Source organism: Dufourea novaeangliae, unplaced genomic scaffold, assembly GCF_001272555.1.
Source record: "Dufourea novaeangliae isolate 0120121106 unplaced genomic scaffold, ASM127255v1 scaffold124, whole genome shotgun sequence".
NCBI lineage: Eukaryota > Metazoa > Arthropoda > Insecta > Hymenoptera > Halictidae > Dufourea > Dufourea novaeangliae.
In genome coordinates, this window is record NW_015374010.1 from 4,179,188 (window position 1) to 4,194,101 (window position 14,914).

At 36.7% G+C, this 14,914-nt stretch overlaps 1 protein-coding gene across 1 annotated transcript in view; it reads right to left on the reverse strand.

The window, feature by feature from the left end:
• The window catches only part of LOC107188494 (neural-cadherin-like), a 105,958-nt gene that overhangs the window by 3,120 nt on the left and 87,924 nt on the right, over positions 1 to 14,914 (reverse strand). The window contains 18 exon segments of the mRNA XM_015576790.1: positions 2 to 302; positions 814 to 1,425; positions 1,611 to 1,753; positions 2,255 to 2,460; positions 2,543 to 2,655; positions 2,657 to 2,707; positions 3,225 to 3,431; positions 4,021 to 4,353; positions 5,377 to 5,585; positions 5,661 to 5,934; positions 6,369 to 6,674; positions 6,805 to 6,954; positions 7,396 to 7,568; positions 8,248 to 8,481; positions 9,455 to 9,641; positions 10,368 to 10,505; positions 11,408 to 11,572; positions 14,046 to 14,161. Of these exon segments, the coding sequence (XP_015432276.1) occupies positions 2 to 302; positions 814 to 1,425; positions 1,611 to 1,753; positions 2,255 to 2,460; positions 2,543 to 2,655; positions 2,657 to 2,707; positions 3,225 to 3,431; positions 4,021 to 4,353; positions 5,377 to 5,585; positions 5,661 to 5,934; positions 6,369 to 6,674; positions 6,805 to 6,954; positions 7,396 to 7,568; positions 8,248 to 8,481; positions 9,455 to 9,641; positions 10,368 to 10,505; positions 11,408 to 11,572; positions 14,046 to 14,161 (3,918 nt within the window).

The window sequence follows — 14,914 nt, forward strand, 5'->3', positions numbered from 1 at the left end:
CCTTTCTGGTAATCAGCGTACACCTCGAACGTCCTGACACCTGTGTATTCCGCTTTGCCACCCGCGTAAACGCCCTCCTGTTTGTCAACCATTAGCCACTGGTGGCCCTCGAAGGAGAAGGTCTCGTTGAATCTTCTTCCTTCGCCGCCGTCCAATTCCAAGGTCGCGGCCGATCCGTATCTCGATACTCGAACGGTGTGCCATTGTCCATCGTCGACGGCTATCGCGGTCAGCCAAATATCACGTTCCTCGGTCCTCAAGTTGTTCAAATTGTACCGGAAATGCAGCCTGCTATCCTTGATCTACAAGTTAAAATGTCGATGCACAAGTTACTGTACGTGCTGCATTGAATCTAAATGAAATTAATATAAAATAGTTATCTCGCGAAACTCGAGATTTCATGTTATCATCGTTCATTCGAATTGTTGGTGAAAAATAACGAGTTCCAATTCTAGCAAGTTATTATTCTGTCGTAAAATAAATTTAAATTACTTTGTGTTTTTTTTTTTCCAAACTTCATACCGTGGTAGAAACACATTGTTTACAAAACTTATGATAATTCGGGGCAATATGAAGTTATGGAAAAATTACTAATATACATCTGTTCCTTGTTTTACGTGAAGGTAAAGCAGGTGGATATTTGGTTCTTTGTTTACAGTTAGACCAGAATAATCTCCAAATAATACAAAACCAAGTACAATGATCCTTATCGTAGTGAAGGGAAGTTCAAATGAAACACGTCTGGCGCTAGAGGTGCTAATCAAGTAATCACAAAAATTTAATTCCAACAAACTCGAGTCTTGTATTACCAACCTCCAAGATAGCGTATTCCCTGTTGTGCTGATCGCTGACTCTGAATAGCTCCCCGTGAACCTCCCTGGTACGGAACCTTAGTTGCACCTGAGTGGAATATTTATCCGGCTCGAAGGACAGGGCGTATTTAACGTAACTCTGTGATCTGAACATGGTCGGTACGGTGGGCGTCATGCATCCTGGGCCGGTCCATCCTGGATTGCACTGACATCTGGCTTCTGTGAAGCTTCCCACGCAAGTGCCGTGCTCCCAGCAACGGAAGGTGGACTCTTGGTTGTTGCAGACCTCTTCGGTCTGGGGGCAGCCGGCCACGCTGTTCCTCGAGAGGCCTGGATGAGCCAGATCGTAGAGTTTGCTGTTGTGGAAGAGATTCTTGATGCAGCCCTCGAAACCCTTGCCAACAGGCATGTGCTTCCATTTGTAGTGGGTCGGGTCGAATTGCTCGACGTACAAGCCACCGATCTGAAGGGGCGCGTTCACGTTCAGGTATTCGTTGAACGGCGGTATGGTGCCCTGAGCTTGACAGCTGGTGTCGTTGAATTCAGGTGGCGTACCGTCTTCAGCTTCGGAGATGTTCGCGGACTTGCAGTAATCGATGATCAGCTTCACCGTCTGTGTGGTGAACAATAGATTTCAGTGATTCGTTTTTGAATCGAGCAAGGAGTTATCCGGGTGAATTGTTTAAAGGACATTTTTTTAGTTGTTTGTAAATTGGTCTGTTCCGGTGTCTTTGGTAATATGATTTCAATGTTTGGAATTTTATTTGAGATTCAAGTGTTTATAGAAAAATTACGGACCTCTGTGTTCCAGAAGATGTCAAGCCTGTGCCATTCACCGTCGTCCAATGTTTTATTGGTTTTCACTTTTAACTCCAGAGTACCGGATCCGAAGTCGATTAAGAGACGAGGTATTCCACGCTCCAACTCGACGGATATGAAGTCTGTAAATACAATAATATATTCAGTGTTTATGGCTGTTATACTGATATCGTGTGAAATGTTGATAGACACGTTAGAGATACTATAATTATTTAGGATTTATCAAGTGTTTTTCAAGAAACCTAAAACACAATCTATTCACAAATACTGAGTGGGAAGTCCATTATTGTGCAGTACAAAGTATTCAAAGTTCTAAGAAACACTGCTTTATAAAAGTTTCCATGCCAAAGCAATCGATACGTATGAATTTTCTGTCACGTATCTATTAAATGAAAATTCATCCTCCATTCTTGACGAATCAAACACTGTATTTGGCTGCAATTTTACTCTTTTCTCTTTATACGTCGACTTTGTTATCTTTTCGATTTTGGTTATCATTTCCATTTGGAAATGTATGTCCATATTGATAAATAACAAATTTATTTTCATGAAACATAAATACCTTAAATATAAAGTTGGTTCAAGCTAACACAAAAATTCTATCAAACTATAAGATAGCGTACCGGAAACCATAATTTCATCAGCTTCAGGAGGAACAATGGGTCCGTTGTACAAAAGTAGACCGTCAGGTTTTTTCGTAATGAGCTCGAAGCTCAAATGGCTACTGTCACACATCTCCAACGCGGGGTACCAGGCCCAACCGTTTCCACGGAAGCTTCTCGCGGTCTGTTGACACCTTGGTCCATTGTATCCAGCGGGACATTGACATCTAAACGACACGGAAACAAATCGATTCTTAATCGTGAAATAATTACTATAAATATTAATATACCATAAAACACGATACTCACGATAATCCAAATCGACCTTCCACGCAACGGCCGCCGTTGTAACAAGGGCTGCTTCTGCAAGACTCCCCTTTGCTGAAATTCCGTGCTCCACATGTACACTCGGTGAGTACGTCAACACTCGTCGATGCCCACCATTGTTATATTGATTCCCACCTCTTTCTCGATCTAGACCATTTAGAACCGTATTTTAGTAAATCTGTTCTGCTGGAGTTGAGGAGTTGTATTGTATGTATGTGATTATATACGTTGTAGGTATGTATGATTTCAATTTAGAATGTGTGGAAATAAATAATTAAAAAAAAAATTAGGAAATAAATAAATTTTTATTTGCATAACAATGGTGAAACTGCTATGTGACATCCAAGTTCACTGGGCAGTAGAGGATTCAGACAATCTTGTGATATTTGGAAACTGATACTATCTACTATTTTCTTTATATTAGATATTCTCTTGTATTCATATGTTCTGTTCCATCATTTATTAATCAATTTTATGACGCATTTTTTAATTTTCATAACAATTTTATATTATATATATCGCGGCCATAATGTTGGCCATTTACAATCATGAGTGTGGTACTATCACTGTTTAAAAATTTACTTAGAAGGTTCGTCGTGTGTGCGCGTGTAATTCAAGACATCTTGAAATTAATAAACCATTAAGTGAAAAGGAAATAACTTACCTCTTCACGATGCATCAACACGATTCCATTCAACCTAACAGGTTTGTAATACGGTGATCCATGAGCTGCGAATCTGACGTCCGTTAACGGAGGGTGCATCCTTCGTAATTGAACGCTGAACACGTCGACATTGTCTCTATCGATGTTCAATAAATGTGCCAGCTTTTCACGGAATAATTCCGCCTTGCTGCGCGACAATGTTTGAGACTGTGAAATTAAGCAGAAAATCAATTTCAATTTGAGTAAAAGAACCCAACAATGAAAAATTAAAATATAGTTCTTGCTTATGAAATTATACATTTTCATACATTATTTTAAAAAAAAAATAATTGAATAGAAACTTCATTTTCAATTTTTTCATACATGCACTAATTATAATTATCGAATTGTCAATATTTTGTTTTTGTCGTAGGTCAACTTTGCATTTTTACTTTCAGATGACAGTATGTCCAAATTTTACATACATAACTTCGACTTCTGTTTTTCAAAGCGTCACTTGCCTTGCGGTTTATTTAAGGCTACGTAGACAAAAACACCACAACAAAATTTTTTTTTATTATTTCAACATGTATACTAATAAATACCAGCAAGAATTTTTACTCCAAGTGTTACACTTTTTTTTTTTTTAAATCCAGAAGAATGCGTTTTTTTCACGCGTTTGCACGAGAATGTACCCTTAACTGATTTTACTGTAAGTTTTTATTTTAATGTATTCTGTACATTCATACGTGCCAGAAAAACATGAAACCTGTCAATCTGATAATTATAATTAATTCATGAATGAAGAATTGCCTACCTTGTAATCCCAAACGCGAATGAAGTCCTCGTCCGTTATACCGGATATCCTGACCGATCCAGAATTCAGCACAGCTTCGTAAGGAATGGTCTTCACGGTGACGGTAACGTTGGCGGGAATCTCCGTCTGCGTGTGTTTCCGGTCGTACACTTTGAAGCGTAAGTGGTATCTGCCGTCATGCGTGCCCGATTTCATATAAATCATACCGGTGTCACCGTCCACCTTGAACTGTGCATGCTCCAGACCTTCCCAGTAGAACTGTTTATCCGGTAAATCCCAGTCGTCCAAATCGTACACATAAACCCTTCCTATTTCGGTGTCTGGCGATTGTCCCTGTAACGTTGACTTGATTTATAATTACAAATCGATTAGAACCATGTAGTGCACCAGGGAGATAAGAAAAATGAAAAGATAAATGTACGACACGATTTATTAAAGACTTACTTTTGGAACCTCACACAAATTTACGATACCGTACAGCATTGAAAATATTTATTGCATCAATCTCTCAAATTCACGTATTACGCACAATTTTCGTAACAATAGGTTCGATTAAATGATTCGTATCCAACTTATTTTGGCCAAAATAATGAGCTATATATTTTTCACATAAATATCGGTTTTAATCAATTTTTCTAGTAGGTACTGATAATAAGGCAAGTCTAAATGACAGCGTATTTAATATTCGAGCGATTCGGTAAATATTTCCTGTTCTGTATGCATTCTGAATGAACACTACAATATCGTTATTACAGCTTAGTAATTTTCCACGTCTCATTATATTTATTATTTCATTTTACTTGTTAAAAAAATGTCGAACAGGAACAACATAACGATATCTCGAGTTCTAATTAACCAATTGATTCTAACTTCTGAATATACCTTCAATAGACGTGTCGTTACCGTCTGTACGAGAATGATCAAAAAATGATTTTTTTTTTCTGATTTTTTGGACCCGCAAAATATGAAAATAATTGAATCGATACATAAACTTCAAAGTGCCGCCATTTTTCAAATTATCGATATTTTTTATTTATACCGGTTCACACCGTAGCGACACTCATACTAATTGACAATCGTTTTGGCTTTTTTCGTTTCGGATAAGCAGGCTGTCCGAAATAGACCACTTTTATTTTAAGGGACCGTACTAAATGACTTGTAATTCAGTTAATTCTTATTATTTAGACTTTAAAAAAATAGTAAATATTCTTTAAATATAAATAAATATGTGTGTCAAAGGCAGATACCAACAAGTATTATAGTTTCTTTGTAAAAATAAATAAAGGAAGCTCCAAAAATGGCATTCTAGACTAGAAGACTCTTTTGAGAAGTATCCAAGAAGTGTGAAATACGTACTGCATAGTTATATACAAAAATGTCTTTCGATCCGGGCTGCATTTTGTTGTCGTTAGTGTCCCCGATAATGATCGTTAAGGTACTGGTCCCAGACATCGAAGGAGTCCCGGAGTCCTTGATAACGATCGGTACCAAATACTCCTTCTGTTGTTCTCTGTTGAACGTCCGTAACGACGAAACAATGGCCATTCCGTCCCCGTTCGCCCCCTCTGAACGAACAAAAAGCAAGACATTTGTTAAGAGGACTAGCACGAACTACGGCTAACAACCCGCCGGAGACTTACTGGTATCGCTCTCAACTTTGAAACTAGCACGAATCACATCGTCCGCTTTAGGGTCCATTCTGAACGTGAACGGCGGACCGTTACTCTTCGAACGGTCGTCGTCGTCGGTCGCCTGGATCTCGACCACTTTTTTCGGCTGTATATGCTCCTGCAGCACAGGCCGATAATCTTTCAGGAATCTCGGTGGATTGTCGTTTATGTCTTGAACAATCACGGTCAACGTGGCCGTCGCCGTTTTTGGCGGGATACCGTCGTCAATCGCTAAGATTTTCACCTGGAATGATCAACGTCGCGTTTCATTTGTCAGTTCCAATGGTTTAACACGTTAACCCTTTAGCGCTCAGTGTTGCATCGGTTCAACACTCATTTTAAAGGTACATCGAATTCTGTTAATATCTGAGTTTTGTCAGCAAGGATCCGGAGTTTCACTGATGTGAAGTAGATCTCCAGGTTTTCAGTTGAGAAATTCAAGTATTTTCAACAAAAATAAATAAAACAGGAAGAAATGAAAAAAAAATGGGTCTATTCTAGAAATAAATCTGTAAAATATGATATCTACGGATGTATATAAATATTACATTTAAATAAAGATACGTATCATTTAATGGTAAACGAAGAACAGTTATAAAAAAGGGTGAACTTAAGATGAAGAAAGTCGTATATGTAGATGGCGGGAAAATTGAAAACACACATCACTTTATAACGTACCTGGTGTCGCGGTGTTTCTTCTCGATCTAGACTCCTTTGGATCGATACTGTGCCATTCTCGTTGATCGAAAATTGCCGTTTACGATCGGAAGTCCTGTCGATCGAGTAAAACACTTTGCTCTTGCCACCTTGATCGGGATCGGTAGCGATGAACGTTTCGAGGTCGTTTCCAATGTGAGCATTCTCTGGTACGGTGGTCTCGATATTCGCCTTCTCGAATTGCGGTTGATTATCGTTTATATCGCGGAGCTTTACGACAACCCACGAATAGGCAACATGATACTTGTCGTTGTCATTGTCTTCGCCCTGAACAAAAATATGCCCGAAACAATAGAGACTTGTTTTTAACGTTGATCGATAAAAATCACAGACTGACAGTGAAATTAAAAATTTACAATTTTACTTTGTAATTTACAGATGTTACATTTTTCCATACCCTGTCGTTGACCTGTATCCGAAATCTGAAACCGTTGCTCTGCAATAGGTCTTCGTAATCCAGCGATTGAACGATCTTCAGAGATCCTGTACCATCGTTGTTTCTCACCATGGTGAACTTATCGGCGCCGTAACCACTGTTCTCGATTACCTGTCGATTCGCAGTAATTAATAATTCGACCAAACTCAATTGCTTGCAAAAGTCAGAAAAAAAAACATGTCTGACATTTATGTTGATTTCAGATTAACTGTTGACCCAGACAGCACATGACGCCTTAAAGACGTCCATTTTACGGCTATTTTAGGTCTAAGGTGCCTTGGAGCCGTCTTCAAGGCGTCATTAGACGTCGTGTGCTATCTGGGACGAAGTGTTAAGTATCGAATATGTATGTGTGGCTTACAATAATAAAAATATTGTATGGCTTAGTTTACTGTACTTAAATTATAGAGTTGAGAACAAGTAAAAAGCATTGTAACTATTTATTAATTTCAATTAATTATTGTTTTTTGATTGAGAGAAATTCGAAATCAGTGGTGTTTTTTGACTGTTGGTTTACAGAAAACTAGATCAAAGGTTATAGAAAATAAATACCTTGTATTGGAACTTGTTGGTTTCGTCTTCGTCGTGAACAGTGACCGTAAGAATTGGCATTTCCGGCAAATCTGGACCCTCCGTCTCGTCCACTTCGGTGAACCATTCGTCTTTTGTAAATTGAGGAGGCATGTCGTTTATATCTTTCACTCGTATCGATGCCGTCCCCGTCCCTAAAAACAAGACCAAACAATTTTGATTATAAAATATCACCTAAACTTTTGAACACCATTAATATTACTGTTTGTAGATATACAATGGATTATCAAATTATTACAGTTAAAGTATGAAAAATATGTTCTTTTGGGTTTATTTAGAAATAAAATTACAATATCAAGGTTTTTACACTGAATAATTTTTAATTAACAATTGTCCACTAAAAATATACGACAATTTGTACTTAATTTATGTAACTATAATAAATACAATAAAAATCACAGAACCTTCGATGTATGAAGCTGTATCTAACAATGATCACCCACTGTAATATTCGTCATTATAAAGCCAACACTTTTTTGCCCATTTAACGAGTTTATATTCTAAAGTTTTGTTAAATAACAAGTACAATAATCAAATCTATATTATAAATTTGTTTATATCGAATAAGTCATATCACACAAAATTATACACTGTTTTAATATCAGCCAAAAAGTGTTATTGTGTCGTGATCAATTCTTTTATAAGCGTGTTACAGTAAAGTTATTTATTTGTAATTAGACTGACAATTTCATGACGTACATAAGTTAAGGAAAACATAATGACATTATTCAAAATAATTGTATGAATATAATTATGAAATGGGCAACAGGTGTTCAATGGAATTGTTAAATTTTCATTTATTTTCAAACTTACCCTTTAACCCCCCTCCATCCATTGCAACGACCTGTATAGAATAATCCGGGGTGCGTTCTCTGTCCAAGCAGCATACCGCCGTTTTTATCACGCCAGTGTCCGATTCGATTTCGAAAATCGGTAAACCAGTCTCTTCTTCGATAACGTTCTTCTCAATCGAATAAGATAGTTTAGCGTTTGTGCTTTCGCTCGGGTCGTCGTAGTCGATCGCCGTCATCGTCATTACGACCATTCCTAAAACGAGCACCAGAGAAACGATCGTAAATACGATTTTTCACGCATGAACGAAGAGAAAAAAGAATTTGTGGTAAATTTTATTTTATTCTAAAATAAATATTAACTTTTTATTCTTTCTTTTGCTTTGCACTTATTCTTCTTTTTCTTATGTATTAGATTATTGCACACGAAATGCCCGACTGTATAAATTCCTCAAACCCTCCAACTACCGACTTTCGATTTGAGAATATTTTGTTTCTTAGAAGGAGCTCTCGATAACACAAACAGTGATCTTTCACTGGGGAAACATCTGCTGAATGTCGTTCTACGAAGAAACTATTCCTTTGGTACCATATAGTTTTGTTACGTAAAGGAGTCAAATAATCAAAATGGGAATTCAATAATCGAAAGAGTTAGATAAGCACAGTGTCTTCCGACAAGCACAACAAACAATGTAGATGATGTATATTAAAATTTTGAAAATTCTAAAATGATGGAGTACAACTGATATTATTTACTTGATTTTTAATTGCTGAAGTCAATGGTAATCTCACTCTTGGCCCTATATGGAAGGTTATTTTCTAAATTCAATTGTAAATATGGAACGGGTGGTGGTGATTTTACATGCAAAAGTAATTCGAACAAAAAAGAACAACATTTTATCATTTATGCCTTCGTTTTCGAGATAATCGAATTTGAAAATCTGTTGGATACGCGTGTAACTGAATCGTACTTGGCTAGTGTGTCTGATCATGGCATTCCGTTTCTACTTACTACCGTAACGAATACACACGCGCTTCAGATTCATGAATCAAACTGAACAGCGCTAACTTTATATCCGAAAAAACTGAAATCAGCATTGTGTTCGGTAATCTTTAATTAACATAAAAAATCAGGTTCAGTTTCATCATTTTCGGACGTGTTGAAGAGTGTTGTTACCTAATGATTTGACCAAAAAACGCCTCGTTAGTGTAGATCGGTGTAACTGTACCTGCTGTGCCATTTTCGGTGACATTGCCGAAGTAGATACCCTGCGGGAAGGTCGGCGCGTTGTCGTTGATGTCCTTTAAGTTCACCTGAACATCAGCGTAACCGACCAAACCTTCGCCCCCTTCGTCTTGAGCAAACACTGTGAATCGCCACTGCGGCCTTCCATTCGGTTGATCCCTGTCCAATGGCTACGAGAAAAAAAAATGGCGGTTTATGGCTTGAAATGGTCCCCACGATGCAAAGTAAATTTAATAAAGCAAAAAGCACGGCCACAGCTTCGCTGGAAGTGTGTGCGTACTTGGTGTAGGTACTTTACGACGGACAAAAGGTACTTAGCAGAGTACTCTGAACTAAATACGATTTATTTCAATTAAATACGAACGAATAATGTGGTTTATTTTGTTCGACAAAACTGTCATTATTTTGGTCTGTAATTTGAACATTAATAAAAAGTAATGAAAATTAAAATTGTTCTATTTTTTAATGGTGATACTTGCCCAATGAAAATGAGTAACAATACTAATTTATATACGTAACGTGTGATTTATTTGAAATCTGAATCTAATATGACGATAGTTTGAATTGTTTAAATTTCAATTAATATCCGGTACACACTAACAATCATAATATATTAAGACAGAAATTTATAAAATATGCTATATTCTTGTAGAATTCTTTACGATTCTCTTGTTCCAAGCACATCACTTTTAAAATCTATTAATGTATGTTTCTTTGAAAAAAAAAATTGAAATTTTATTAAGAGAAGTATTAACTATTGGTTTTTATCGAAAGTAAAGTAGTAAGTTAATGGAAAATAAGGGGTTAGAAGTCGAATGGGAGAAAATAACGGAGATCGAGAACTTGTAACAAATCACCAACTCGTAAGAGAACATATTGTCAGAAAATCTAGCGACCTGTAGGACGTAGATGTCTCCGCTGGTGCGGTTTATATCGAATTTGCTGTTCGCTGGGTTATCGGGATCGATTCCCTGACCCGTTAAGAAGTACACAATATTTTGTGGTCTGTCCTTGTCGCCATCGGTTGCCGTGACCTGCGTAAAAATAAAAAGAAAAGAGAAATGTATTTACATCATAGAAATATTTTTAATTCATACCATATTATAAAACTATTTCTCATGGTCATCATATTTTACAGAAAATTTTATTCGACGTCGACTTCAGTATATATTAAACTTATCTTTCAACTGAAATATTCGCAATTTTATGCTATGTACTCGGGCGTTACGACTTATACTTTATTCCCTGCATTTTATATTCCATATTATGTATTCTATATCGCACAATCCATACTTTATGTTTCATGTTCTCCGTCCTATGGCCTGCGGGTTAGCATTTTAAATTTTCCGAAAGAACACTCGGACGGTCTGACATAGGATTTAAAATACTTTAAGGCTGACTTTTCGAAATTATTTCAACCCGCCTCGTAATGTCCCTGTATTTCAAAGATGCGGTTGGAATTTCGTTTCAATAATGATAAGTTTCTTCGACCAAAAAATTATTTAAATTGTATATTTTGATTAAATAAGGCAATCACTTTATTAAAGTTTTGTTCAATAGTAAACTGTACACTTACACATAGAGACAAAATTTGCATTCAACAGTAGAAATTAATTTGGGTTGTAAAGGGTTAATTCACATTTTGGTTTCAAGTTAATTTAATTTCGATCGTCTAACAAATCGATCTATGTATGTATTTCGACCGCTTATTATATGATATTAAAAACACGTTCATAAACCACTACTGTTTCTTAATTACTAAATCATAAATAAAGAACGAATACTATGATTGAAGTCGATATCAAAAAATGATCCAAAGTGTATTCACGTTTGAGATCCGGCAATCTGACCGAATCAGCGTTGTTCAAATCTAAATGTAATTAAATGAACGGAAACCTGATATACAGTGAAATACAACGTAAGCAAGAATTGTTACCCCTAGGACACGTTTCGGCAGAGTTCTGTCGTCTTCCTCGGTGATCTGCGTCCTGTAATTTGGACGCTCGAAGACAGGCGGATTGTCGTTTACATCCTTCACGTGTATTACGACCGTCGTGTGATTTTCTTTTAAGTTGTCCGAGGCGGTAAGGCGAAGCTCGTACTGCAAGATTAAAGCGGAACAAGTGGATAACAGCGTCTTGGTGAGCTGTTGGAATTAAGCTACCGAACTGACAGCGTCTGTTTTCCGAGAGTAATGAGAGCTTCGGGAACGAAATGGGCGAAAGTGGGTCAAAAGAATCGCAACGCTCCTTCCGTTAACAGAATACACAGACATCCGAGATTAAAACAACAAAACATGAATACAAAGAATAATTTTCCTTTCGAAACTATACTTACACCGAATCGACCATCGACTGCAGATTTGATGCACTTATAGAAAATACGAATTACGTAGTTATTCGTTTTATAACATGCTGCACGTATCTTTAAAGTTGTTAAATTACGTAAACCTAAAATATGGTAATTCACATTTTCTCCGGAGCAACCAAGTGTCCACTGACTTATGGTCGGCCAATGTGTACGTTATTCATACCGAAAATTAATGACACATTTAACGTGGGACAAGATTTTCCGTAGAATAAAGAATCTTCTTTGAAGAAAAATTTATGAGGTCGTGTAAGTAGAAAAATTTTGAAACAATATATGTAGTCTTGCGTTTTAATGAGTTTTACGGAAACACTACTTTAATGACGTGCTTGGATAAAACGTTTTACTGGAATAATAGTACGTTTATACAATGTCCAAAGAGAACGAGTCGAAACTTACGCAGTGTGTCAACGAAGTTGAATAGGTGAGGAAAGTTCATATGACCTTATGTTTGAAAACGCTGCACTAAACGATTAGAAACATTAAGAAATTGCCAGGTGAAATTGTTCTTGGTTCTATACAGTTGATAAAATACGCGATACAAACTAAATGTTATATACTTTTAGATTACAGTAGAACGCCAATTATCTGAACTAACAGGGAGGTAAATCCCTTCCAATAAGCGGTTTTAAGGATAACCGATCCAGGAAAACCAATATACGTCATGAAAAAACTAGAAATAAAACAATTTTGCAGTTATTAAGATCGTAAAATAACATAAATAAATATTCGCACCTAACGACCATTCCTTCAGCTTCGTCATTGGTTTCTTCAACAAAAACAGATAAAACAATATCATCATTGTCTACAATTTTATATTTTGGATTCTCTTTACGTATTTCAAATCGAGTGTATTGTATTTTCAATTAAAATGTTGTAGAATTAATTATACTTGAAGCTCGTTTAAGAATAATTAACGATATCTTTCGCGTGCTTTTTTACAACTAATTCTTTTGTAATATATTGGTGGCTCGTTCTATGTTTCGATAATTGATATTCAAATAATCGATGTTCCTCTGCAATAGAGTTTTATAAATTCTTTTATAGATTAATGCAGTTTGAAAAATTCTGTAGCAACGAAAATTCCTCTATTTTATTAATAAAATGGCAATATGATTTTTATGAATTGCATTTTCCCTCTAGTTAACTTGGAAAAATGGAGCAGGCACGTGGAGACCAATAATGAATAGTATAAAAATTTCCATACGTGTTTTTGATAAAAAATTATGGACCACTGAGTGTTACACCTAATAAGATCTATGACTATTATGTATATTAAAGTTTAATTATTTTTCCAGACATTTTAAAAATCGAATACTTTCTCGAAAATAAAGTCTGAAATGAAAACATTTTATTGTATATTTTCAACTTATTCTTTCAGGTAGAATCACCCACTACGCGGTTGTATCACCAGTAACATAATACCCTGTATATTATACATACAATACTGTTAGTTCTAATGTTAATAAAGCGTTTACAAACATCTGTTCCTATAAACCGTGTTCACCTCTCCGAACTTCTCAACGCACTCATGAAATTGATCCTTATTATTTTCAAAACACCGAGTACACTGGCGAGCAAGCTGAGCTTCTGCTAGGGGAAACCGTAGCAAGGGGAAAAGCTTCCTACCACTTGGTCTGAGGAGTTACTGAAATTTCTGCGAAGTTAACATTCGGTATCACAATCACCTCAGTACTAAATTTGCTCGTGAGTGTAAATAAATATTAAATCAGCTTTCCAACCTAATGTTTGAATGAAATTTTCCATAATCCATAGTCTCGACTGCCAAACAAATCGGATAATATAAAATACACGTCAAACGGAATGCTGAAAACTCAGCGGGAATCCACTGCTCCCGAAGGAACGTAACAAATGAATATTTTATGATGAAATTCAATTAAACCGAGTATAAAATAATTCAAGTTGAACATCGCGGGGCACTACAATTCCCGATGACAGATCCGACCGCATAAAACGTAAGACTTATTAAAGTAATGACAAACGAGGGGGAACCCGCAGACCTCTTCGTGCAATAAACGCGAAACTTTTTCGCACTGTTTCACGGTTTTATTGGGTCGTGGCTGCAATAAAATGTGCAGCAACGCGGTTAAAAGGATTAACCGAGGGGTGGATATCTCTAATTCTTTTTACCACGCTGTCAGTGTTTCGCGTGGATTCCTCCTTTCTCGTAAGACTGATGCACTAACCCTTTTCCTCGTCTCGTAATCCAATGCACCTGCGACGTAAATGGCGCCAGTCATATTCTTCACGGCGAATGCACCGCCTAAGTTACCGCTCGTAATCTCGTATCGAATACGCGAGGCTGTAAAATCCAGAAAAATGTCCCGTCAGATGGAATGCCTGGAAAAATTACCGTCTTCCCACTGCCCGGGGCGCACTCATGGAAATTCCTTCAATGCCTCGTTCCTTGACGGCGAAAAAATTCTGTGGCTGGTTGAATCGCGAACGGTACCGTGGTTTAAATAACGGAAATTAAATTTTTTTTTTGCTGCTTTACGCCTAAATGACGTTCCATTACAGGATTGCAAACTGCTGAATTCCCGATTCGAACGGGGTTAGTTTTGTGCTCGAGAGTTTCGCTGAACGCTTCGTTCGTGATACTTGGCACGTTCAAGAGTACTCGCTGGTGAAAAGTTGTAATCAAAGATGGTGTTAATTACGTTAAGTTTAATAAGACCGTTTGGATGTTATTCTTGGTGTTTTGGAGGATATTATTATAAGTATGATCCAATGGTAATGTATATTGAATGGTTTGAAAGACAGTACGGTTATAAAATTAGAAGAATTTGACCGTAATAATTCTTTGAAGATCGATTTCTTTAGGATTTTGTGTACTTGTTAACGTAGGGTATGAATTTTATTAAGACTGTTAATATTTAAGGAAGTACCTGATGTTTAAGGAAATCCATACTCTTCGTTAGTTAACCTATTAACATCCAACTTTGAGTTAGCGCATTTCACTCGCAATTTTTTCAGTGAATTTACATTATTGAAGTCTGTTTTTCTTGTAGCAGTTATGTAAGAGGATTTCACATATTTGGTTATTACTTTTTTC